Source organism: Numida meleagris, chromosome 23 (assembly GCF_002078875.1).
Source record: "Numida meleagris isolate 19003 breed g44 Domestic line chromosome 23, NumMel1.0, whole genome shotgun sequence".
NCBI classification, from domain to species: Eukaryota; Metazoa; Chordata; class Aves; order Galliformes; family Numididae; genus Numida; species Numida meleagris.
In genome coordinates, this window is record NC_034431.1 from 4,528,516 (window position 1) to 4,553,740 (window position 25,225).

General features: G+C 42.8%; 1 protein-coding gene across 4 annotated transcripts in view; it reads right to left on the reverse strand.

The window, feature by feature from the left end:
* Positions 30–25,225, reverse strand: part of KMT2A (lysine methyltransferase 2A) — a 45,141-nt gene continuing 19,945 nt past the window's right edge. For 2 of the 4 annotated variants that reach the window (XM_021375747.1, XM_021375750.1), the window contains 30 exons: positions 24,455–24,826; positions 23,752–23,825; positions 22,845–22,973; positions 21,884–21,997; positions 20,585–20,731; positions 20,215–20,310; positions 19,343–19,463; positions 18,440–18,553; positions 17,914–18,098; positions 17,482–17,655; positions 16,518–16,628; positions 16,210–16,283; positions 15,545–15,738; positions 15,068–15,174; positions 14,377–14,514; positions 14,113–14,271; positions 13,711–13,828; positions 13,548–13,626; positions 13,135–13,295; positions 12,475–12,660; positions 7,865–12,176; positions 6,977–7,057; positions 6,465–6,529; positions 5,493–5,663; positions 4,868–4,942; positions 4,391–4,565; positions 3,927–4,034; positions 3,333–3,416; positions 2,815–2,944; positions 30–1,798 (listed from right to left, as the gene is read on the reverse strand). In XM_021375747.1, coding sequence (XP_021231422.1) covers positions 1,523–1,798; positions 2,815–2,944; positions 3,333–3,416; positions 3,927–4,034; positions 4,391–4,565; positions 4,868–4,942; positions 5,493–5,663; positions 6,465–6,529; positions 6,977–7,057; positions 7,865–12,176; positions 12,475–12,660; positions 13,135–13,295; positions 13,548–13,626; positions 13,711–13,828; positions 14,113–14,271; positions 14,377–14,514; positions 15,068–15,174; positions 15,545–15,738; positions 16,210–16,283; positions 16,518–16,628; positions 17,482–17,655; positions 17,914–18,098; positions 18,440–18,553; positions 19,343–19,463; positions 20,215–20,310; positions 20,585–20,731; positions 21,884–21,997; positions 22,845–22,973; positions 23,752–23,825; positions 24,455–24,826 — 8,330 coding nt within the window. In that variant the 3' untranslated portion in view covers positions 30–1,522. The remainder of the gene's footprint in view (positions 1,799–2,814; positions 2,945–3,332; positions 3,417–3,926; positions 4,035–4,390; positions 4,566–4,867; positions 4,943–5,492; positions 5,664–6,464; positions 6,530–6,976; positions 7,058–7,864; positions 12,177–12,474; positions 12,661–13,134; positions 13,296–13,547; positions 13,627–13,710; positions 13,829–14,112; positions 14,272–14,376; positions 14,515–15,067; positions 15,175–15,544; positions 15,739–16,209; positions 16,284–16,517; positions 16,629–17,481; positions 17,656–17,913; positions 18,099–18,439; positions 18,554–19,342; positions 19,464–20,214; positions 20,311–20,584; positions 20,732–21,883; positions 21,998–22,844; positions 22,974–23,751; positions 23,826–24,454; positions 24,827–25,225) is intronic. The other 2 variants (XM_021375748.1, XM_021375749.1) reach the window with 2 other exon arrangements.

Sequence of the window (25,225 nt, forward strand, 5' to 3'; positions counted from 1 at the left end):
CCAATGTCTTAATTTGTTAGGCTTGGGGCTTTTTTTTTTTTTTTTTTTTTTTTTTTTTCCTTTTTTTTTTGTGTTTTTTTTTTTTTTTTTTTTTCTTTTTTTTTTTTGGAGGCGTGGAGCAGACCCAAAAGGGAGGAGCATTCACTTCAACCAGGACAATAGTGTCTTTTGATTCACTTAAACTAAGCTTGACTCTTCAGCTACCGCGATTTTCAACCGTGCCAACTGCCAGCTTGCTCCCTGTGCATTTTTAAGTGCTGCACGGAGTACACGAGGCTGGTTAGTGTTTGGCCTTGCATCTTTCAGAGAATTGACACTCCATTTTGGTGCCTCCTCCTGTGCCTTTCGTGGAAGATTACGAAACGACATGCTGACGACGGGTCAGACAGGCACGTGCCTGCACAAGCCACTCGTCTGTCTCCTGGGGATGCTGTTCAGTGGGGCTGAACGGAGCAGCTCCCGGGGAAGCCTCCCCACAAATCCACCCCCCCCCCCAGTTCCTGCTCTACAGCCAACAGCCACACCAGCTCCCACCGCTGTTTCCTTCCCTAGAGAGCAGTCCCATGGTGGCAGACACCACTGCGACCAGAGGAGCCCTGCAGACCCAGGTCAAAGGAGAAAGGCAGCCTCCAAAGGCAGAAGCATGGGAAAAGACTGCTTCCCTCCTTTACAGCAGGGGGAGGGTGCTGCTGAAAGAAAGCCTCTGCTCACCAAGATTTACAGCTCTGTAACTAGTTGGCACAAGCCCCTTCTCTGCTAAGGAATGCCAAGAATTCCCCTTGCACTCCAGCTGGAATTTCAGAGTGAAACACTATCCAAATCCATCTCGGTTTACTCACGGCTGCTGTATGACCCTCTCCCCCATTCAGTCTTCCTAGATCAAAACAGATAAGCCGGACCCACACGGCACAGCAGGCCACCTACGCCACACGGTACACCAGCCAACTCACAGATAGTGTTTTGGAGATGCATAGCACAAGGAACCACAGACACGCACAAAGTTCTCAGAGTAGCTGGTTGGTGGGGTACAGTTTCTCTCCCTAGGAGAAAAGCGCAGTCACGTACTGTGCTACTGAGACTTAGGACACAGCAACCAAATGAAAACAAGAACTCCACATTCACCTCTTTGAGCCAAGAGACATCAAAGGGATGGGATCCGTGATCAGTCCTCTACACTTGGGTCCGGGTCTGCCTTCCTCCCCCCCCCCACTTCTCCCACTCATTAGCCCCGTTCTGAGAAACAAATTCTGGGGGTTGGGGCAGGAAAGAGAATAGCAAAAAACATAATCACATTGAGGATCTTCTCCAGTCGCCCGTGTCTTTCGTAAGTGTGCGCATGCAAGACATGAAGATGTGGACTCTGACAGAGAAACGCAGCCGCCAGTCAGGTCCCTGAGCCCAGCCGATCTTCATTCCTGCCTCTGTCTTTTCCCCTCTCCTCGCGAGTGGCGGGGTAGGGGTTCACTATTAGCTTTGGTTCGCCCCCCGCCCTTTAGGGCTCACTTGCAGCTCGTGGAAGTTCTTAGTTTAAAAACTTCCTGCACTTCTTGGCGCCGCAGTTACAGGGCAGTTTGTTGCTGGCGTCTTCAATGGGGAACTTGTAGTCGTACGTGAGTTCTTCCCCCCGGTAGATTTTGCGCATGGCGAAGATGACAATGTGTTTCTGGCCATCGATGTTGATGACCCGGGAGTAGCAGTTGGGCTCACAGGAGTGATTGATGAAGCGGGCTGCATTCCCATGCATGGTGGCATCCACCACTTCAGAGTCGTCAATGCGGAACATGTAGCAACCGATCCCCTACACACAGAGAACAGAGAGACAATTATGCCAGGAAAGTCAAGAGGCAGCTACTCTAATGGACAGTTTTGCTTAATTACTGCAACGTGCTGTACTGCATGCTAAGAGTCAAGTCATTAAGAATGTCTGCAACCCTTCTTTGCCCTCATAAGCTCCTGCTTGACTTATTCAACCCCTTTCCTCTTTGGATCTGCAGTGTGAGACCATACTGATATCTCTCCCAGCCCATGGGAGAAAATGACTCTAGAGCTCCAGCAAGTACTGTGAATATGCAGAGAAGTCTGTAATCCCAAATAATGACATTTCAAATGCAATTTTCACATGGCCTGTGCTTGTCCTACCTTCAGGGCCATTTCTTAGTTCTCCCAAACTCGTCTCCCTACACAATAATCTCACGATGCCACGTCTGAATATAATTTATTTCATCTTATATATGCCGCTACTTCGTGCTGAAAACAGTTTTAAGTCACTAATGCAAATGCTTTTGAGCATTTGAGAAGTCTAAATATCCTGTGATTATACTTGTCCTGGCTTTGTTTAGACAAAATGCTTCTCTCAAGAACGGCAAAGGCTTCACAAAACAACTGCAATTTGTAGCAGAGAGGTTACTATGCAACCAAGAGGATTTAATTTAGAGTAGACTTTTCAACTCCTTGATTTTGTTTGAGAGTTCTGGTTTACACACTTCTTTATGCTGTGAACCCTCAAGCTCTGATCTCACCTGTGACACCACTTCTTCCTCTGGCACAGAGCAGATCTTTAACTGCTTAAGATTCTCTAACTCTCTGAACCATAAAAACCAACTTCATTTTCCCTCCATTCTGTGCACACGAGAAGCACTTCTCTGCTCCAGAACTTGAAACTTCAGCACACGTTTTTGCCAGTGTTACAAATAACTTCAATCCCAAAGCCTTGTTAGTAACCAAGTTCCCTGTCTGCTCTATTTCCATGGATGACTGAATGGGAAAGGGGCTTATAATGCTTTTTAAGAAGTTCTGTGAAAGCCCTTAACTCACCTTACTGTCATAGTACTTCTCTCGTTTGTCAGTGAGGATGGAGCGAATGACATTGCCCGAATATTCAATCACCATCTCACCTGCATCAATGTTCCTTTTGCAGAACAGGCCCCGGCCATGGATGGGAGACCTAGAAAAGGAACAGGGTAAGAGAATATTCAAACAATACAAGCGAAACTCAAAAATGTTGCAGGAACACTGAAGAAAACAAGTTATTTCATGATAGGGACCACAGTAGTATTATTACACTTCTACAATGCAATGCCAATGAGAACAACAGTAGGTCTCTCCTGTCCTGAGCAAATGCCTTAGCTGTCAGCAAGGCATGCCAGAAGGAATATGTTGTTTGTGCTGAGGATTACTTTTCAAATATATATCTTAAAAAAAAAAAAAAAAGGAAAAAAAAACGAACACCCTTCTTCCTTCCCCTCTATTCTGCAGCCTGACTTCACAGGTTTTCAGTTGTTACCTTTCTCTGTCCCAGACGTCAAGTTCAGGGTGTCAGAACAAAGCCATACCTGTAGACACCGACTGCCTCCTTGGAAGTCTTCTTCAAGTGCCGGAATCGCATGGGCATTGGCAGGTCCATACTCGTCGCCCTCCTAGAAGAAAGAGACACCACGAAGCGATGACATTTAGGAGAGCCCACGTCATGTATCACCTGGGATAGTTTCCAAGGTACAAACATTCCATCACTGTGACACTGCAGCCCGCTGAGAACGCAATCAAAATTCAGTGTAATATAGAAGTACGTACGTACACGCACACTAAATGCAGAGCTGTTCTTAATTCTGTATCTTAACTCAAACCAATGTATTATTGCTAACGAGCAATCTTTTCTAAAAATTCAATGCAGACAAATTCCTCCCTTTCCTCACGTTATCATCAAAATGTCTTACGTCAGCAGGCAAAAGAAATGTGGAAAGGAAGACTGGTCTGGTTGACCACCTTCAGCTGGTGTAGGACTGTAGGTATCTCCCTTGTTTTTCTAGGCCTTGGTAGCTTTGAAGTCTTAAGCACTACCTCAACAACTAACAATGCATAACTAAACCTGATCTCTAACACCACAGCATTATTTTCCCCCCATTAAGCCTTTAAATCCCACTGCATACCGGGCTGATTTCAGCTGTACTTCCTCCTCTTCCTCATCATTTGGGTTGTATTCTGGTGGCTGTCGGTGTTTAGATGCCAAGAAATTAAACATATCAAATGCAGATTTCCTGTAATTTAACAAAGGAAGTTTGTGTTACTAACTAAAATTAATGTAAACATTTGGTTGGCAGAACAGCTTGACATGTTTACTGTTTTACACCTTCTCCAGTCTGTCCTCTTTCACAGTTTTCTATGCATCATGATAACACACAATAGTTTCTAAGAACTGAATAACAGCACCAGCCAGGAAAGTTTTACTAAACAAAGAAACACGAAAGAAAACGTGCAGACTAAGAAGATGCAATATAATTGATTCACACAAGGAAGTTGCTTACATTTACTTTTAAACTGAGAGCTCTAAGCACTCTCGAGATTTTTTGCTTGTGTCCTTTTTAACCTTAACAATTACAAAGTTCACACTTGCCTCAGGTGGACTTCAGCCCTAGCAGAGCCATGTGGATTCAGAGGGGGCTCATTGGCCTCCTCTGGTTTATGGAATCTGAACTTGTAGTTGTGGCAGTGCTTTGCTCCATAAAGTTGCTCGATCAGAAACACAACAGTATCGTGGATAATCCCCAGCATCCTCAAACCATTCACACCTGGAACAGGAAACAGAGCCCAAGAATGACAAAAATGAAACCAACAAAAAAATGACCAAGTATACTGGGAACAGGGGGATACAGCAGCTCATTAAATAAAACTTTTGTGCTAGCCTGCAATTTTCACAGCAGCACGGTATTAACTAGCTCACTCTAGGTAAGAAATTTTAATCAATTAATTAGGAGAATTTATCTTCCATTAAAAAAAAACAGCAGCTCGACTGAAATTCTTAAGACACTGAATCTGTAAGTTCTTATACATTCAAAAGCACATTAAAAATGATGGTGGCACTGGATATTACCTGCAAATGATAGCTGTTTCAGGCGGGCATTGGAACGGGCTTCTTGAACTTTGTCAGTCAGTGACTTCCAGGCATCTGCAATTGCACAAGCAGAAGACAAAACTGTGACAGTATCCAAGCACTGGGTGCTGAGGATTGCCAGAACAAGTGCTCTGCTGTCAGTTTTGGCACGTTTCACCAGGCTTCCAATGCAACAGCATACCATCAGTAGACTTCTATGTATGTGTGCAGTATGCTGTTTTCCTATAAAACGTTCATATTTAAATACGATAACCAGAGAATATGAAACTTTCATTCCATCTATAGACTATAAATTCTCCAAAATTCACTGCGGCAGAAAGGGAAATAAGGTTCTTAAGCAACTGGTCCGTAGGAAAAGTCTAGATGCCATATTGTCTGAGTTATGCTATCTCTTTACAAAACACGGTTCAAAACCATTGGTCAATGGGTAAAAGAAAATGGGATAGTGACACGTTATATTCTTCAACAGAATCCAGGTATTGCTAGGAACTAGGACCGTTCCAGGGCTGTGAATCAGGAGAAGTCTCTTCTTTTTTAAATCTGTAAAAATACGTAACAGATTCTCAGAAGTTAAAAGCAATACAACCACAAAAGCACTTCTCACCTTCAATGCTTTCTGCACAGATTTGAAAGCCGTCATCACTTGAGATCTCAAAAACCAAACCTTTCTTGGGTTTCTTCTCACCAAGACACTCTTTCCTCTTTTGTTCTTGCTGCAGCCAAAACATAAGGGGGGAGCTGAATGTGCTCTCTTCTTCCTCGATAGCTTTCGAGCCTAGGAAAGACAAAAGCCAGTGTGAAGGTGGAAATTAGGTAGAACGAAGCTCTTTCCCCCACAGCTGAATCAATTACTTATATTTAGTGGTCAAATGGCAAGCCAGTATGTGTCTAAGAACCTACAAAATTCAAATTACAATTTCACTAACGTAAGGACTCATACAAATTTACCAACATTCACATCCTGGTGAAGAGACCAAATTTATTCATTCTGAAGCTGTTTTAACAACAGATCACATTAGTAGCTTCTAAACAGCTGTTATGGGAGAACCAGGTTTCCACAAGAGTCATGCTCCACAAGTACTGATTTGCAGCAATGACAAAGAGCAGAAAGACTATTATTTTATACCTGAGAACTATTCACGCTACTGCAACTGTATTTAAGTGACACTGGACTGTGAAGATATGAAAGACAACAGTACACACTTCCAAGATTTACTTTGAAACACTCAAAAAATGCCTTGGAGCTCTCATATCTAGCAGTCATACTAAAATACGCTTTCTAAGAATCAAGATTTCAAGAAGAGATTTTACTCGAAGGAGAATATTCTAGATAGCACTGCAGTAAGAGCGTAAAATCTCAAGTACTGAAATTCCCACAAGCTAAAAATAGAAACAACTAGTTGAGCAGATTTTATTAATAGTGAACAAACCTTTCCTCCCTTCAAGGCATGAATAACAAGACTATTAGCTCTGAGATTTTTTTTCTGTGAGAACAAGAGAGACAAATTAGAACAAGGTACTAATTTCCCAGTCACGGAAAACCCCAAGACCTGGTGCTCTTGAAGAAGCAACGTACCTGCATTTTCTTGGTCATTGGTTGAGGCCTGTGTTGATTGAGATTCTGGGAGGGCTGCCGTTTGCCTTCAGAGGGAAGGAAGTGAAAATGAAGAATTCTTAATGACCTACTCCATTTCCATTTTACTACACCTGAACCACTGTTAAATATGTGCTAACATAAGCTCAATTGGAATCGAACAGAAGGATTCTATTCAGTAGCATTTATCTTCGTGGCATCTACCAGTCTGTAGATAGCAGTCTTAATTTAATAGTATCTGTGATCTGCTGTTCTAATTAGTCCTATTCTGTAATAAGGTGTGTGCTAACATATGAACAGCCAAAACTGTCTGAGTAAGAAACGCGTTTCCCATAGCTATATTAAAAAAATGAAAATACAAAATGTGGCTGCTCATTCCAGACTGAAAACTTCCACGATAAATTAGTTAGCAAAGACATCTTGCATTCTCCAGACCAATTTTTTTTTAAGGTCAGGCCAGCAAGATCTGATGCAAAGGTGTGGTTCATGCTTACCCTGTAGACTGGCCACACTGTTTTTGTGATGGCTGATCTACGCTTGCTGCATCCTGCACATCTGTCTTCACAGCAGGAGTCCTGGAAGAAAAAGAGATAGGAGGATTCAAAATACCTTCTAAATCATGTATGCTATGAGTGAGACTGGAAGGCAGTTTTAGATCTACTGGGAGTTGCAACAAGTGATTCGGCAGCTCAGCAAAACTGCAGAAGGAGTAACAACAGCTGCTCCTACGAGACCAGAAGACAGATCACATTTCCAGCACTACATGAGATTCAAGATGTGCACTTGAAGAGGAAGGGGAAGCAAGAGAAACAACCATAAGCAATAAGCTCAGAGGTCAAGTGATGTACAGTGGAACGCTGACACAGTTACAGCAAATATTTACAGACTGAAACAAACTGGCAAGTAATCAACAACATAAAGAAAAGCAATTTTAAGAGGTTCAGCTGTCTAAAGAGTTCTGAATCGGCTGTTTAAGAAGCAGACTTATGTCAGGACATGGAGATGTTCAAGTAATGACAGAAATAATATGAGGTATTTCTCAGTTGCCAAAATGCTAATGTCCTTTAGCACCAACAATTATTTTGGACCAACTGCTAATGCAGGCAGAGCTGAAAATAAGGGGTGCAACCTTTAATCTGTCAGAGGTGCCAGCAATGATGGGAAGTCCTCCTAACCCTCATCCTCAAAGGCTCAAGTTTCTCAGCCTTCCCTTACTAGAGGTAAAAGTTCTAAGAACTTCTTTAGAGATCTGTTTTCCAGTGACAGGTGAGGTTTTACACTAGAAACTATCAAAAGGCAAATTTGCTGTGGAAACTGGAGCAAGGATCTCTCTTACATTGTCACAAAATCTCACGGATGAGCAAAGCAAGCACTTCTCTTACCGTGTCGCCGAGACATGGGGTGCAGCAATGGTCCCTCTGTCAGGAACGTGTGCTTCAGAGGAACCGGTCCACATGTGAGAAGTTTTGTGCTTCTTTCCATTCCCTTTCTCTAAAGACGGCTGAATGCGTTTGATTTTCGGTTTCATTTTCGATGAGCCAAGCATAGAGCTGCTTGCAGACTGCTGACCAGACGACGGGGAGCCTCCAGGAGATGCTGAACTGGCGTGCATCACAGATGAGGAAACCTTGTTTTGTTCCAGTCCCGTACTATTGGGAACATCAACCAGCTGTGGAAAGCTTGACAGCTGAGCTGTTGCTGAAGCTGCGCCAAGGTCTAGCTGGGAGGATGCAATCCCAGTTTTGCTGGCTAAGAGTTGTGTCATATGCTGGAGCTGATAAGAGCCTTCTGGGTCAGTGGATGACTGGGCAACTGTCATACTCATACTCTGTGCTGAAGGCAGAACACAGATGCTCGATGCAGCTGTCATTGCTGCCGTAGATGGAGTTTGTGATGTTCCCAGTTGCGAAAACATCCCAGAAGCTGGTGGTAAAGTCATGTGCTGCTCCTGAAGACCAAGGCTCTGCTGACTAGCTTTGATCAAGAGGTTGCTTATTGAACCAAGGTCCCCTAATAATCCAGGGCTAGTCAACGTTACCGAGCTTTGTCCCAAAACATGGCCAGGAACTGACCCACCGGTAGTAGGGGCTGCCGTGGCCTGCATGGACACCACGTTCAGTACTGAGGAACTTGATGCTAGTCCTGACACAGGGCCCGCTGGAAGGTGACCAGCATCCGGCCCAATAACGCTAGGAGATGTGCCAACTGCAGTAGCCGTGCCACTTTGGGGGAGCAAAGAGGTTTGCTCAAAATACATTACTCCAGACTTGGACCTTTTGATAATATTGGGGACGGTTCTGTGGGACGTTGAATTTGCAATGGTTCCCAAATCCAGTGGGTGGTTAGAAATTTGGGAAGGAGCAAAATTAATTAAAGTCATGTTTGAGACCATATCGGGAGGAGCTATAGCAGAAGGTGTTCCAGAGGGAGCCAGTTTCTTATTCTTCCTTGACTGCAGTCGAGATATTGGCCGTTTCTTGCCCAGGGCAGCAGCTGGTGTTGAAGCAGTGGTACCAAGATCAGTCCTCTGATTAGCTTCAGACACTAACAGCTGAGGATCAGGGGGCGGCTGCACACCAATAAGGAGACCCGGCGAAGGACTGCTAATATTTGGTGGGAAGCCAGTCTGAGTGGCGGTGGAGAAGGGATGTATATGCTGGTGGTGGGACATGGGCAACAATCCTTTACTAGTGGGAGGATACAAGGACTGAGATGAGGGCAAGCTTGGATTTAATCCCGTGGTCAGTGTGAGCCCGCTCCCCATTGGCCCCAGCACCGAGGCGTTCGTCTCCATTACGCTCTGTGCTGAACTAACAGAAGGCGTCAGCTGTATCTTCTGAGTAACGCCATTGGGAAGCGTTTGGAGGACATAGAGTGGCTGCATATTCTGATTGACTACCAGAAGCTTTTCTGCGGCTGGCTTAAGGTGGGGTGGCGTTGTCTGTACTGCAGCATTAGAAATCTGAGAGGCGCCGGGACTATCCGTGGAATTGGGAACGTACTTCTGGTTCTGCAGGGGAACGGTGGGTGACACCGGCACTTGGATACCTGGAGTCCCACTGTTCCTAGTTAAGTCCTGGTTGCTGCCATGTCCTTGCTCTACCGGGCCACAGGGCGGGCTGGCTATATGCTCTGCATCTATGTGACCTTGGATGAAGTGGTCAGGAGTCATGTGCCCTTCAGGGCTCGGGTCTACTCCTGGACTCAGAAGAGCTGGATCGCCCTCGCTAGAGGCGGATTTTTCTGTGACTGTAACTCTTTTTTCCCCAGATTCTGTGGAGGGCAAAGCAAGCATCGACCTCTCTCCTGAAGAGGAGAGCGAAGACTCTGAAATGACGGCAAGTCTGTTGTGATTTTGACTGGGCACCGTAGGGCTGCGAGTAGTCAGAACGGAGAGATCAGAAGGAAGTTCCAAGGGCAATTCAAATTGTTCCTCTGCTGATATGGATGAAGAAACACTGCTATCCACTGGCTCAGTTGTTGGCAGCTGTTGAGAAAACACTTCAAACAAACCCATATCCTTGCCCCGGTTGCTATCAAGACCTAAACCCTCTCCAAGTGTTAGAAGTTCAGATGATGACGACTCTGGACTTTCTCCTAATGCCTGCATAGACGGTGTGTTCTTCAGTACAAAATCCATGATGTCTGAAGGGAGGATGTTTCCGCAGTCATCACTGTTGTTATTGTCAGAGTCAGATTTCAGAAGTTCCGTGTTAAAAGTATCCAGTAAGTTCTTATCAGAAGGCGTGCTTGCGTGAGCCCTACGGCCTGTTTCCAACGAGCTCAGCTGAGCTTCCAGAGAATCCTGACCTTGTGTTTTAACTCTGCTCACGGGATGGCAATTATCCATCTTTGGATCAGTTTTGTGGACAGCGGGGCTTTTCGTGACTTGTACTTTCTCCCCAGTTTCTTCAGTTCTATCCAGCTTTAAGTTCTCCGTTCCATTTTCTTTACCACTCCTTTTAGTTACTTGATTTACTTTTCTTGTTGTGGCTGTGACGCTTGTATCACTTTCAGTCCCATCATCTACACCATCTAACTGGGAGATTTTTGGAAGATCACACTGCTCTTCCTCCCTGAATAAGTTATGGGATGCAAGCCTCTCCTCAGGATTTGAGGAAACCACTGTTCTAGTGAAATTATAGTAGTACAAGTCATCCTCATCTGACGTACTTAAATCATCCGCACCATCCACCTGCCCTTCTGCAGACCGCTTCCCTCGCTTCTTCCCTGTTGAGTTACTGTAGAATGGAATGTCCTCCTCTCCGTAAGACCTCACACCATACAGAGGAGTCAGTCCAAAGAACATATTAGACCTGGCCCGTGCGCTTCTCCGTGGATACCTCCGCTTGTATGAGCCCTCTTCTTGAGCTTTAGTCCCATCCTGGAGCAACAAGTTGTTATCTTGAACAGGCAAGTTTTCATACGCGTTATTTTGAGATTCCTGTGTTGGTGCTTTATTTGGACTTCCCTGAACTACAGAGTTATCTTCTGGGCTTTCAGAATTTGAGGAGGGCTCTGTTGAAGTGGCAAGTTCTGCCCCTGCAGGCTGAGGTTCAGCATCACTTTCCTGCTGTGCAGCTTTAGACTGGCTTTCACCTTCCATCTTGAGAGGAGTCAGGGTGACTTTGACGGTGCGTTTTCGAGGTGCCTGTGATTCCTTAGAGGCCGCTTCGGTCAGCACTGCAGAACCTTTAGATAACCCCTGCGAAGGTGGAGACTTCTCAACATTTTTTTCAGCAGGAATATTATTACATAACCTCTGACTAATCTGTTCGGTCACCAAACCCTGATTACCAAATTCTGATGTCAGATTTCCTTCATCACCGCCTACTGCTTGACTTGAATCTGTAAGAGACTTCAAGGCATGCTTCTCTTTAAAACTTTCTTTCACTACTTTTTTCCCCTTCTGACGCCGGTCTCTGGAGGCAGAAACTACCTGCTCGCTTGCTGCAGGAGATCTGCTATTTACTCCTGCAGACTTCAACATCTTTGCATCCATCTCATCAACTGAAGTAGTTTTTTCTGGCTGTACAGATTCCAAGTGTTGATCTCTGTCTTTCCTTGGACCTCTCTGATGCAAAGACGGAAAGGATGCTGTTTCTTTGGAAGAAAATGATCCTGCAGATTCTTGAAAGGTTCCTATTTTAACACTTACTTCCGTGCCCGATGAACTGTTTGGTTGAGTTGATGTTTTGGAGTTTCCTCCAGAAGAAAAACTATGAGCTGAATAATCTGGGTCCCTTGAGGTCATTGTTTTCATCTTCTCTCCCTTTGAAGGTGCACTTTTGGCTACTGAATCCGAACTACTAGGATGTTTGCCTTCTGTAGACTGAGATGCATCTAGCTGGTAAGTTTTAGTTCCACTTGTAGCTGCTGTTTTCTGGGAGCCTGAACTGGCAGAGCAGCTTTGAACTGGAGCACTTGTGGTACCCGAATTCACAGATCCCACAAAGTGGTCAGTAGTTTTTATACTCTGTTCATGTTCTGAAGAGGACCCTATGCTGGAAACTGAAGACAGACTGTGCCTGGAGTAAGTATTCCCAGCTCGTGTAGGTGAAATCATCCGGAGTTTTGATTGCTGCTGTGACAAAGAAGAAGTGCTATGTCTTCTAGAACCAATGCTCTTGAGTCCAGAGGATAGTAAAGGATCTCCCACTGTAACTATTTCATGGGTCACTGGGGTAGGACTTCCTGAGAAAATAAAGCAAGAAGACTGTCAAGAGATTTGAATCCTTCACAATCAATACATACCTAATTGTTTAAATCGTACATTTTTGACAGGTCATTTTTTTGACACGCCATCTCTACTGTATATTTTTCACAATGTTCCTTCTTTCAAACCTATTGACATTTTCCATGTTCTTCAGAAACAGAAAAATAAGCATCACATTCTGAATGCAGTCAAAAAAGACATGAATCAACCAATCAACAGTATCTCCAAAGCAAACAAAACCAAAACAAAAATCAAAGTCAACAACACTTGAAATACCTGCAGAGGGTAAAGGCCTAGAGCCAGGAGACCTCTGTGTGGATGGATAACTTGGTGTCCTGATCCTAAGACCCCTTGAGACCGTGGGATAGTAACAGGAACTAGAGGTCTGAGAATGCATGGGACGATCTGGAGATGGTGGGTTTACAATTTCAGGTGTATTTCTGCTGTCTTTGAATAGAGTTTCTGTCATTGCATAAAAGAGAAACAACAACATAAGTCATCACCGAACCCTAAACGCTACAATCTGTTTAAGTATACATTGCCATCAGGTTTCATGTGAGGAATCAGGGCATTTGTTAGATACAGAGTCAAAAGTTTCTGCTTCCTTGCCATCTGATGTCTTTTTTCTTTTCCCAAGAACACTGTCAAATACTTGTTATCAACATGTACCTACCCATCCACAAATTATATGTGTACACCGACACTAGAATTTACATTTGACATTTTAGACCATTAGAAAAATCTCAGATCTGTAGACTAGAAAGCACTACTACTGCAGTTTCTGTTTGACTCCTGTTTACCCAGTTGGAATCATGAAGGGGATTCTGATCCAAATCTGATTTAAAAGAAAGTCCTAATTACTACCTGACTTTCTGGTAAGATTATAGCAAAAACAGGTAGAAAATATATATATTAAGAAAGTCCTTCAAACATTACCTGTAAGGGGAACTGGGCTATGGGCGATTGTTCTGTTATCATCGTGTTCTACAGTGCTATTGATATCAGGTTCTACGACAGGTGGTCGGCATTCCATGATCTTGCAGGTATACACACAGCGTTTCCTGGCATCTGTAGTGCTCCAGTACACCCTGGAGCACCTGGAAGATAATTCAAACATAAAATAATTTACTCAACTCAAGTAAGCCCTGGCATTCTTATTTCACATATTAATTTTCTTGAAAGAACATAGGAAAAAGCCTTTCTGGCGTTAACATACTGCACAGCTAGCTTAGTCACAAGATTCCTTAACAGTTTATGAAAGCTGCAGTTGATTTCTACGTATGTTACTTCAGTGCTGGTTTGACTTCTGACACAGTAAAAGACATTATTGTGAAACAGCTTATACTCACTGATAGCCAATGGGAAATAACTTATCTTCACAGTCTGAGAGGTCATTCAGAATTCCTAAACAATCTATCGTCATTGAACCTAAGCAGAGAAAGGAACAGAAAAGTTCCATGAACAAAGTTCCAGCACCAAAGACAGAACATGTGTTCAGGGACTAGATCTTACCAATCATCATGTGGATGTTCTCCGGTTCCAAGCCACTAAGAAATTTTCTTCTCAAACTGATCCCTTCAAAATCCACAAAAACTCTCCTAAGAACTTCGAACCCGTTCTCGGGAACCACCTGGAGCAGGAACACACAAAACACTTCAGTAACTTTAAAGGAACTACTGCAAATATGCTATGCAACCTGTCTTACTAGATCCTCAGTGAGGTCTTCAGTTTGCTACTTGAAGCATGTAGTACCACTTGCCAAACTTCCTTGTGACAGTTATATCACAGATTTGTTAACAGCACTGTGGTCAGGCTCTCATTTATAAGGAACACATTCAATATTAACTTCTAAAGAACACTCGCAGTTACAGGCTGTCCTGAAAGAACAGGCAATGCCTGAAAGAAGAATCTCACCTCTCCTTTGATCAAATCACGGTGCCTCTGGCAGTAAACTTTCTTATCGTCCAGAAAAACACAGTTCTTGGCTCGTGAGCACATGAAGTGATAGTTACTTGTGCAGGAAGTGAGGCAGCAGCCCACTGTGGCGCCTGACTTCTGGCAGAACTCGCATCTCTACCAAAGCAAAAACAAAGGTAAAAATTAATTTCTTCTAAAATCAGCCAACCGTAACTGTCAGGTTTTTTTTTTTTTCTGCAGTGGTAGAATACACACACTCACCAGTTGCTTTCCCCTGATCACAGCCATGTGGACATTTTTGAGAGAGCCATCATCATCTTCAAATACTTCTGCTGACCATAAAGCACAGTTCACGTGTGTCCATTCATTTTGGCCAATATAGAGAAGGCGTCCAGCGTCCTAAGGAATGGGAAGAAACCTTTTTTCTTTTTTACTTTTTTTTTTCCCCCATTAATGTTCCCAAGACACAGCAATGCACAAAAAGCATAGCAGGTTTCAACTGCACTGGATTTAAACTTTCCCCAAAGAAAGCTTAACGAGACAGCATTACTTCCAGAGTTTAAAAGATAAATGTTAACTAGGCAGAGAAGACCACGGCTAAGTACAAATGATATAAAAAGCAACCTTAGGAAGAAAAAAATTCTATTCTTCAAGAAATGTCAAGAGGCTTCAGTGTAAGAAATGTACACAGTTCACACACTGACGCAAAGCCACTCGGTGAATTTCTTAATGAAATGTGTAAAATTAACACCACACCACTTTCTAGCCAGGAGAACAGACAGCTAAAGGTCATTTTCATTTCAAAGAAGACCTACCGAGATACGGAAAAAACAAACATACAAAAAAAGCCAACACCCACTACCCCGCCCAGTAGCTGGCCTATTCACAGCACTAAATCTGTAACACGGCTTAAGGCAGCTACTATCAAAATGGGTGCATGCCAGATACTTACATTAGCACTATCATCGCCATATTTCAGGCACAAGGCACACTGCCTGTTGTCTTCTACATCTGGAGGTGGATTAAGCTCAGGACTATCTTCTCTGCTTCTGTCAGAACCTTGTCATTAAAAGAAAGAATGTTTTTTATTCTTGAAGGACAGGGAGGCCAAAATTTATCTGGAAAAATTGTCAGGAAGTGAACAGGGCAAAAGACACAAATAGCAGGCTAGAGTTTGAATAATAAGCTTGTAATGCAAGGAAAAGCACACATCTGCCCTCATCAAGAAAGAGAGGCAGGTGTTTCTGGGCCAAAGCTCAGTTCAAACACATATCAACACGTAACAGTCTCTGAATGATTTCAGGTCACATGGATCTCCAGAAGTCCTCAATCACATGAAGAACTAATACCACCCTCTCTTTACGACGACAGGGCTCAAAATGAAGCACTCTGTGTTCGGGGCTAACAGTGCTGCGATCTATTTTCCTACCAGAGATAGGTGGTGTAGGAGGATGTAGAGGAGTAGGTGAATCCGGCTCTCCAGGCCCTTTGGGTTTTGGAGCTGGAATGATTTTCTTCATCAGAGGAGGCTGCTCAGTGCGGCTGTTCTCTTCACGCTCCTGCCACTGAGCATAATTATGGTCAAGCGAAGGAGGGAGCACTGCATTTGGCAACATACCACTGCTGAAAACACAAGGAGCCAGCCATTAGACCTGGCTGCACCCGATGAACTTGTGCACCGTATACTAGCACGACAGACATTCAATATACTGTAACAACTCATTTCATTACCTTCAGTCTACACATGCTCTCACAAAGGCTATGATCAATCATGTAAAATTTAACATCTGTGATGTAGCTGTGTTTCTCTGGAGGGTAACAGATGCAGATGGGTCAATACCAGATGAGGGTGGGGAGAGGTAAGAAAGGAGAGGACTGACAAGCCAACACACAACATGTTTAGTTCTAAGTAACACTGTGTCTTCTCTGCTTCAGAACTGGGATGCGTATACAAAGCCTGGGAGTGCAACTACTTCTTAAAAACAACACCTTCATCATCATGAAGCCTCACAAACAGGCTCTCTTCATACTTTTTGCTTGGACAGCTGGCAAACCACGTATGGTGTCACAGTCAGACACAGGACAACTACTTACTTGCTTGTTACTTTATTTGGCTCCCAAAATCTGGACTTTTTTACGCTGAACCATGGAAAAACACGCTCCATTTGCTGAAAGAAAATAACATTCCATTAGAAGTGTTATCCAATGTACCTAGAAACTCGAAGAAATTTGGCCAAGATCTACTATAAAAGCACAACCAGTGAGATTTCATTACCACTAACAACTCTGACAAGTTATTATTTTGTTCTTAGAAATGTGCATGATGGATACTTCAGATTCCAACAGCTACAAACAGCTGCGTGATACAAAGCAGATTTCAAAATAACTGTAGTCCCACTCACCCGAATAAAGAAGGACTTGACCATGCTATTGGCTTTTTTAACTTCTGGCTGCCCTCCATCAGAATTAATTGCTGCTTGAATTATCTTCACAATATCATCACTAAAATCCAACTGCAAGACAAGCACAACATTGTTTTATCAGTAGGATGGTCTCCTGTACAGCTACATCATCCACTAAAATTTAAGGCACCAAGTGAGCTTCCAGGTGACAAGACTGAACCAGAACACTGACTCTGCAAGAATTTGGCTGTAAAGAAGTGAGCAGCTCCAAGTATTTGCAAACTGGCTGGGACAATGGCTGCACAAACCAACCTGTCATTTGTCCCCTTTTTTCTTTAACCAGGAGTTGGTTGCTGACACACTTTACATCTATTTCATTAACTACTTTACAAGGATTTGGCCAAAATCTGGCAACAGCATGTTTGCAATGGGACTTGGTAACACACATTCTTCCTCAAGATTACAGGCTCTGTAGGAGGAAGTATATATATATACTTATATATATATATATATGTATTTTAAGAAAAAAAAGCTACTCCCTATGAAGAAAACTGATCTGGTCAATATTTTATACAAATGATCCTTGAAGAGATCACCCCTCCAAACATGAGTTTATTGGTTTCCAGATAACTGACTACTGTCATCGCTACTTCACTGGGCTTTTTGCTAGAATCTATCTGCAGATAAAGGATGACCTATCCTGTTTCCATGAACACAAATAACTAAGAGCAAAAGCAGTTTAAGCAAGCACCACTGCTAGTTAGAGAGGCATACAACAGTGTAAATTACATGTCTTTGGGCCAACACTAACACGAGTGCCAGACAGAATTATTTTTAGCAGTATATTAGCCTGTTTCCTCGTTCATAAAGAAAAGGCTTAAGCACGCTCAGTTATAAATACCATGGGTCATTAAGCAGTTCATAGGACCTATTATTAGAATGGAGCACTAGGACTCTGACATACCACAGAAATGTAACCTCCTTGATCCATTTTTCTTTTCACTCCTTCCATATCCAGAGGCTGCTGCTCCTCTTGTTTACTGACTTCTGTTAGGACAGGAGGATCGGGACCTTCTGGAGAGCTTCTCGATGGGATACTCTCCTCTGTCTCAGGATTTAAATCAGGTGGTTTTGCTGCCTGTTAGTATCAAGAAGCAGACAGGTATTGGCTACCGAATTGCAGATGCTACCCACGATGTACTCCCTTGAACATTTATAAGCATAGAGATTCTCATTAACATGAAAGAGACTCAAGTTTGGAATTCCTGTCCAAAACACAAGGACAAAACTGACAGCTTTCTGCTGCTAGGCACACAGCAGGGCAGCGTCCAGCTATAAGGATCAAACTCATTTTCCAAGTGTCTTATTTCTGAATACGTTTCAGGCTTCAGCTTACCTGTCTGTAACGCAGCAAGTGGCTGGTAGTTCTAGAATTCAACAGGGCTGTTAAAACCTGCTTTAAAGAAACCTGCAACTCCTTTTCCAGTGCAAGACGCCATTCTGCAGGGTGCTGTTCTGTACAGTTAATGCAGGTGTATGCTACACTCTCAGGCAAATTAGAGAGTATCTCATACATTTCATCTGGAGACGAAAGAAAAAAAAGAAAATAACAACCTGAACCACTTTACTCAAGGACAGATATGGGGAAAAGCCCTACTTTGTATACTGCACCTACTGTTTACATCAAATGCCCTTCATGTAACTAAAGCATCCTGTGCAATTCATTCATACTGCTTTTTAAGTCAGTCCCAAGCTTTCAGGTTGTCACTGACATTAGTTCACTCTATAGGTATTTTTCTAGCAGATCACATGTGAGGGTGCTAATGCAACACTCAAGGAGAAAGACTGAAGCGATCCCATGTGGGACCTGTTTGCTGCTGCCTCATGTTCTTAGGGGCTGAGGAGATAAGAATTTGCCTTACCAGAAAGGTTTTCACATTTGGAGTGTACCCAGCGGTCACATTTCCCACACTGCATCATCTTACTCTCATAGTCATCATCATCATAGCATTTGTCACAGAGGGGACAAAAATTTCCTGCAAACAAGAAATGAGAGATATATTTTTAATCAGAAGTTCAACTGCCACACACACCTTAAAGGATAGATGGTTACTTACTAGCGTGCTAAGAAAGAAGCTCTCTGAAACCTCCTACTGGTAAGCTGCCAATACAATTACATCTACTTTTACAACACTGAAAACAATGGCCACAAAAATAACCTGCTTGAAAGATTGGTTATCCTTTTTTTTTTTTGGGGGGGGGGGGGTGGGGATGGGTGAGGTGTGTGGTGTGGTGAGATTCATGAAGTACTAAGTGAATTAGCTTTACAGAATAGGATGAAAACGACAAAGATGACACACAGGCAAGAATTTAGGTAGGATACCCAAGATTTCTCCCTGCAGTGATCCCTCCTAGATTCAAAGGCCTCATAACTAACACAAGAAAGAACTATCACTTTACAATAGGAAATTTGCTGCTTTTAAGTCAGGAGACCTTTAAAATGCCTTTTCTCTCACGAGCTACTTGAAACTCTGGACCAGCAGGTCTGTAATAATTGCTTTATATGGTATTGCACTTAACTCTGAAAGTCTTAAACTCTCCCAATACAACAGCAGTGACTGTGCACTGTGAAACCCATGAACACAGCTTTCATACACAAATAAACATCTAAATGCTCTGCTTCTTGGCCCCAACAGCAGGTTTCACCCCTGTTCATCCCAGTGACAAGCTCACCAGGCCTTCACTTCAACCTACACCGGCACCACCTCATTAGAAACAGAGCACCTGAAAAGGTACATGCCATAAACAGATACAACTTTACATACCTTTAGCAAAGAGTTTGGCACAATCATGACACAGTGAGAAGTCATGAGACCACTGCGCATCCCACCCTTTGCCCGGCGTTGTCGATCCACAGCTCTTGCAGCGAACACATTTGGTACATATCTGGAAGAGGGATGTGTTTGGCAAGAGTTATTTGCTTTTATCCAGTGGCTTCTGTTCCTTTGTTCTAATGATAAATTTCATGGTTTTATTATTTAATGAGAGCTGAAAGCTCACGCAACAGAACAAGGAATTTCAAATACCAGAACTTCCACTACTCCCTTAACACCACCTTAACTCCCTTAACTCCCTCCCTTAGCACCACCTGAGATGGTGCTGATACTAAAAGAGGAAAAATAAAAATTAAATATAAAATTTTTAAAAATATGTCTCATATTTGCACTTAAGCAAGTATCACCTTTGCCTTCACATAAGAAGCCCTACGTAGTCACAGCTTTTCTTCTGACTTAAAATACATCTTATTTTATCAGTTTTCCAGCTTCGAATACAATATAGTACTTAAAAATGATTAGTACCAAATACACTTATAGGCAAAGCTTTTGCACTAAGTTTGTTAACGATATAACTGCTTCCATTCTTAACTTCTTCCATGTTCTGAGACTACAGAAGAATTATCCCAACTGAAAAAGGCATAAATGTTTCAAAATCCTGCTTAATCAAACCCCACCTCCTTCATCAGCAACCCGCCTCAGTGAGAGACCTGTCCCCAAATGCACCTTCCAATGCAGCAGGCACCCTTCCACAAACTGCTAAGTGAATGCATTGGAACAAGTCATCTACAGTGCTTTGGCCCACAGCGTTAAGATCAATTAACAAGAGAATTACCCAAAGAAGAAATCTCAAAAAACCTCACCCAAACTTTCTTTTTCTTGGTGGGTTTGGTTGGGTAGTTTGGGCCCAGGCACTCAGGGTGATAGCTGTTTCGGCACTTGTTACACTCCAGCAGCTGCTACAAGAATAATGGGAAAACGTATTGGAACAAAGATGCTAGAAAGAACGCAAGATCCTGGACATTTTCAATTTACATTTCATCTCCTATCCAAAGCAATAGGAAAAAGTTGCAACTAAGTGACTTGAGCTAAGTCTGCAACCACACGAGGCAGCGTGCACACAGTTTGTGCTCCACCACCTCCTGTCCCGGATCCCAGCTGAGGGTTAGAGCGAGCAGAGCTCGAGGAGCAGCACGGGGAAGGCTGGCTGGGTTGCCCGGAGCTCGGCGGTACCTTGGTGGCCTGGTGCTGTCTCCCACACACGTGGCAGAACTTGCAGCGACGGCAGCACCAGTTTTCCAGCTGGTCCTCCAGGGGCCGCTCGCTCTCCTCTAAGCAGAACTTGTGGAAAGGCTCACAACAGACCTGACAATACACAAACTGCAAGGGGGGGAGAGGGAGGAGGTTTTAGCAAGTCAAAAGCTTTCCTGAATTCCCGCTCGCGCTCCAAACTACTTTGAATTCTGCTTTACAACTAACAGAACACCTTTTGGTCTATTTCACTGGGGAAATGGTGTGTGTAGTTCAGAGAGCCTAAATACATGCCTGCCTACCCAGATGATGCATCTAGCAGCAAACAGGAGCCTGATCCCTTTTGTCTACGTGTTCTGAGCTCTGGTAAGGCCTACAGGCCTCTTCTGGACCTTCCCCCCCCCTCCACAACACAAGCCAACACAACTGAAGACACATTTAGAGGAGGAGGAAGGGACACGCGGAGCAAAGAGACATCTTTCCTTGTTTAGCTCAGAAGCTTCATTTGAAAGCTCTACATATCCTCTCCAAGGCTGAGCATAAAGAATAGTCCTTGGGGCACAAACAGGACAGAAGAAGCGTTCGCCTGAGCAACCTGACAGAGAAGGGGATTGGCTCCACGTGCCACTGGACCTTTGTAATATTAAAATACACTGACGATCACATGCAGAACTTAACTCCCTTTCCCTCAATTACTGTTTGCTAATCATACTCGAGCACTTTCTAGAGTGCTAGCTTCGTCTTCCCAGGACAGCTGGGCTGAAATCTTTGAGAAGACACCTATCTTTTCCTGGAAATGCATTTACCAAAACTTAAGCCCAAATTCAGCTGCTTTTACAGCACCAGAACCCTGACAGTCACGTTTCAGCAATGATCTGCAACTCTTTGGAGACAGAGACAAACCTGGGGAAATCAGCACTGCCTAGCACCACTTCAAAACTACTGAGCAGACGTTTTCATTTCAAGTAAAGAGAAAGCAAACTCCCTGCTTTCCCTCAGCTCTGGGATCCCAAATTACATTTTAGAAGAGATGCTGGGGCTCTTGAAAATGTCATTCCTTATGGCTGACAGCGTTCACGTACAAACTAAGCACCACAGAATTCCTCAAAGCCAATTTAAATACCTCTCACTCTAGAATCTCAGGGCAAAGTTTAGCAAGAACAGATTTAAAGGTATTTTTCAATTTCTTCCGGATTACAGTTGTTATACATTTTTTTTTTTCTTTTCGGTAACAATAGGGTGCTGTAATTAAGTCATCAACAGCAGAACACAATGCTTTACCTCCACATGTCCACTGCTGGCACAGAGAAAACACACCACCCTGGGAGTAATAGGTACCGAGGTCACGATGCCTAACCCACCCATCTCCCAAACATTCTCCACTTCACAGTCCTCCTGAAAGTACAAAAGCATACATCACCATGCAGAATAAGGCAATACAACATCAGTATCAAGTGCTCACATTGCTGCTTTACGCACTGCGCCTTTAAGAAAGCGTTCTAAACCAGAAATCATTTTAACTTCTGCCTCGGTCTACTTCATAGCATACATTGGAATAGCCACAACTCAGCGCTCCTCTTGCCAGGAGAGCTCAATCATACACTAACCTTCCCTCTCCAGAAAGCAAGTCTAAAAAGCATGAGAAAGTTTTTCCACGATTGCTTATCACTAAAAACGAAATTTCACAATAGTTAAACTTTATTAAAAATTCATGTTTGTATAAAACACTTACGAGATCTCACTATAATCTCCGTTATTAACACTTGTATAAATGACTGAAAAAATATTAGGAAAATATTGACTTTTATTATTTCAACATCGCTGTTCAAAGAAGTACATGGTTTATCAGTTTAAACCCCCAGGTATCCCCAAAATACTGTGAATTACAAATTACTAACATTTTCCCCAAATCTTGTTGACTCAAGGTAAGGTTTTATAGTTCCATCTTAATGGAATAAATCTTCATAAACCTCAAATTCTTGCTCATCCTCACATTGAGAGTTAAGGTTTAAAGCTTTAAGTGTCTCTTCATCCAGTACTCTAATTATAAGGAAAAAAAAAAAAAAAAGGCATAACAAACTTCTAAGAATTAACCAAGTCAGGAAGGCTCCTATTTACAGTTCTCTCTGATCAGAAACCAGACACACAAACTTAGAAGTCACTGTCAGCATTCTTGAGGGACTCGACTTCCAGTGTTTAGAGTCAGTTAATATTCAAATACTTAAAACATATTGTCCTCTACCTTGAAATCCACTCGGATTCTGTGGACTCCATCTGTAGGTGGCTTTTGCTTGGAACTGCTCCCATTAGTCAAAGTGCTGAGCAAATTCAGCGTGCTGCTTTCTGGCTTGCTTATAGGAGGGGGCTTTTCCTAGTCAAGTAAAGGAGCCTGCATTAATCCCAACCTCAAACATCAAAACTTCAACAGTAATTAAACACTGTACATGATTTATGTACCGGAAAAAAAAAAAACCAACAAAATAGCAACTCATACCATCACGTAATTAACATGTGTGTAAAAGTTGCAAGAAAGTAACCATTTTGCAATCAGTTTTGCAAGCATCCCATAAACAATTGCCCTGCTAATTCAGTTTGTTGCATTTTCCCCTACCATCACCTTATTCTCTTTGACTAGTGTTATTTTTTTTTCACTTTGCTCCAATGGGGCAACTCTTGGTGTAATTACTACTCATATATTTCTCTCTGACATTTAAATGTTGTTGTGTTGTGTTTTGTTTTTAACATGGGCAACCTAACGTTCATCCCACAACACACAGGTCTCAGTCAAAATTAACACCTAAGCTGAATTGTGGGCACATGCCAGATAAATTGGCATCCACACACTGGCACAAGGCAAAGCCTAACACTTGTACAATTTGCTCAAACTCACGAGAAATGACATGTTTCTCATTGACAAGATCAAAAACTTCCTCCTCAAATACCACAAAAGATCCTGAGTAGCTTTAGGAATCAAGTTAGATCGGTCTGAAATCAGCATTGAAAGGAAAAGGAGCAGAACTGAACTCCTACAGGTATTTAAAGTATACAGAAATCTGCAAAAGGCTTAAGTAATACAGTTTTACTTTCTAGATAGAGAGAAGACTGATGTTCTCAAAATTTATTGACTGTGTACAAAAAACAGTATTCACCTTTTCTTTTGGTTTCTGTTTCACAGGGAAAGTTGGACGGGGAGCAATTTTTTTCTGTTTGTTTTGTTCTGTGCCTAGGAAGGGGGGAAAAATTATGAGTATTTCAAGTAACTAACAGCCACCTGTAGAGAAGAGAAGGGAAAAAAAAAAAAAACAGCTGCGTAACGAGAGATGAATTTTAGACCGGAATTTTTCCACCATCTTTGTGATTGTACATCACCAGCTATGACTGGGGCAGTCTGCAAGGCATGGCCAGTCGAACTTGCTCTGCTAAAACTCTGAAGTGTTCCAGGTGTAAAGCAACAGAAGTCCTGGAGCTGCCTTTTTGGTCACTGTCCACGCCGTTCTGTACTACGTGCAATAGCAGGCTATGTTTTTGTGGTAAGAGATTACATTCTTGTTGTTTCACATTCAGACTGTCAGTAAACTTAACAATATTGAAAATAGACTTCAAGATTGCCAAGGCTACATGACTAAAAAAATCACATTAAAGGTCGTCACCTTTCTTCCCATCCCAATAAATTATGCAGTTCAATAAAAAGAAGCCAGTTCTAAACAAAATTCCCAAAATAATTTGCTTTAATTTCACCAGATCATAAAGCATTTTATCAGTTTTAAAATCCAACACGTTTCAGCGGCATTAATACTGTTACTTAACATGATTCACGACTCAAACATATTGAAGATAAACAGTCCCATTTACCTATTTCTGGCTGTGGAGGCTGCTTTTTCTTAGGCTCAGAAGTGGTAACTTTTGGTGCTTCCTTTTTCAAAGGTCCTGAGCTCGGTGGCTGAGAAGGAGGGGGCTGCACTGGCTGGGCTGTCTGTTTGCCTGTCTTTCTGGCACCAGATGCAGGGATCTGTTTGGGCTCTGGGGGGGGAACAGAGGAATTCCCATCCTCATGCTTCTCCTCCACAGGCTTACGAGCAGGTTCGCTGCTCTTCTTTACGGCACTGTCTTCTCTTGGTAAAATGGTCGGAGGAGTTGGTTTCTGTCCAGAGTCCAATTGGTTCTTTCCAGAATGACTTTCTTTCTTTTCATTTGTCTTGGATTTCTTCTCTTTCTTTTTTGCAGCTAAAAAGAAAAAAAAAAAAAAAGCATCAGTAAAGTAACGCATATTAAATCCTACAACTTCAGATGATTCAGTGCATTTCAAGAACTTTATTTTTAGGGAGTTCGGCGTCCTGACCACTGCAACACTAACATACAAACCTCCAGAGGTCCAGTACCAAGGATGCAGGGATTTAACAAAATACATACAATGTACATAAGGCTCACTTAAGCCTTACATCAGAGACAAGGATGCACCAAGAGGTTTATCAGTCCTCATGTCACTCAGAACTGAAGAAACAAACCTCTGAGAATTGGTCGAGCTTAATGCTTAGGGAAGGCTCATCAGCTGTCAGCAGCTGTTCCTTACAAAAAGGAGGAGAAACTACAAGTCTAAGCTGAAGAAGACAATCACTGCCTCAG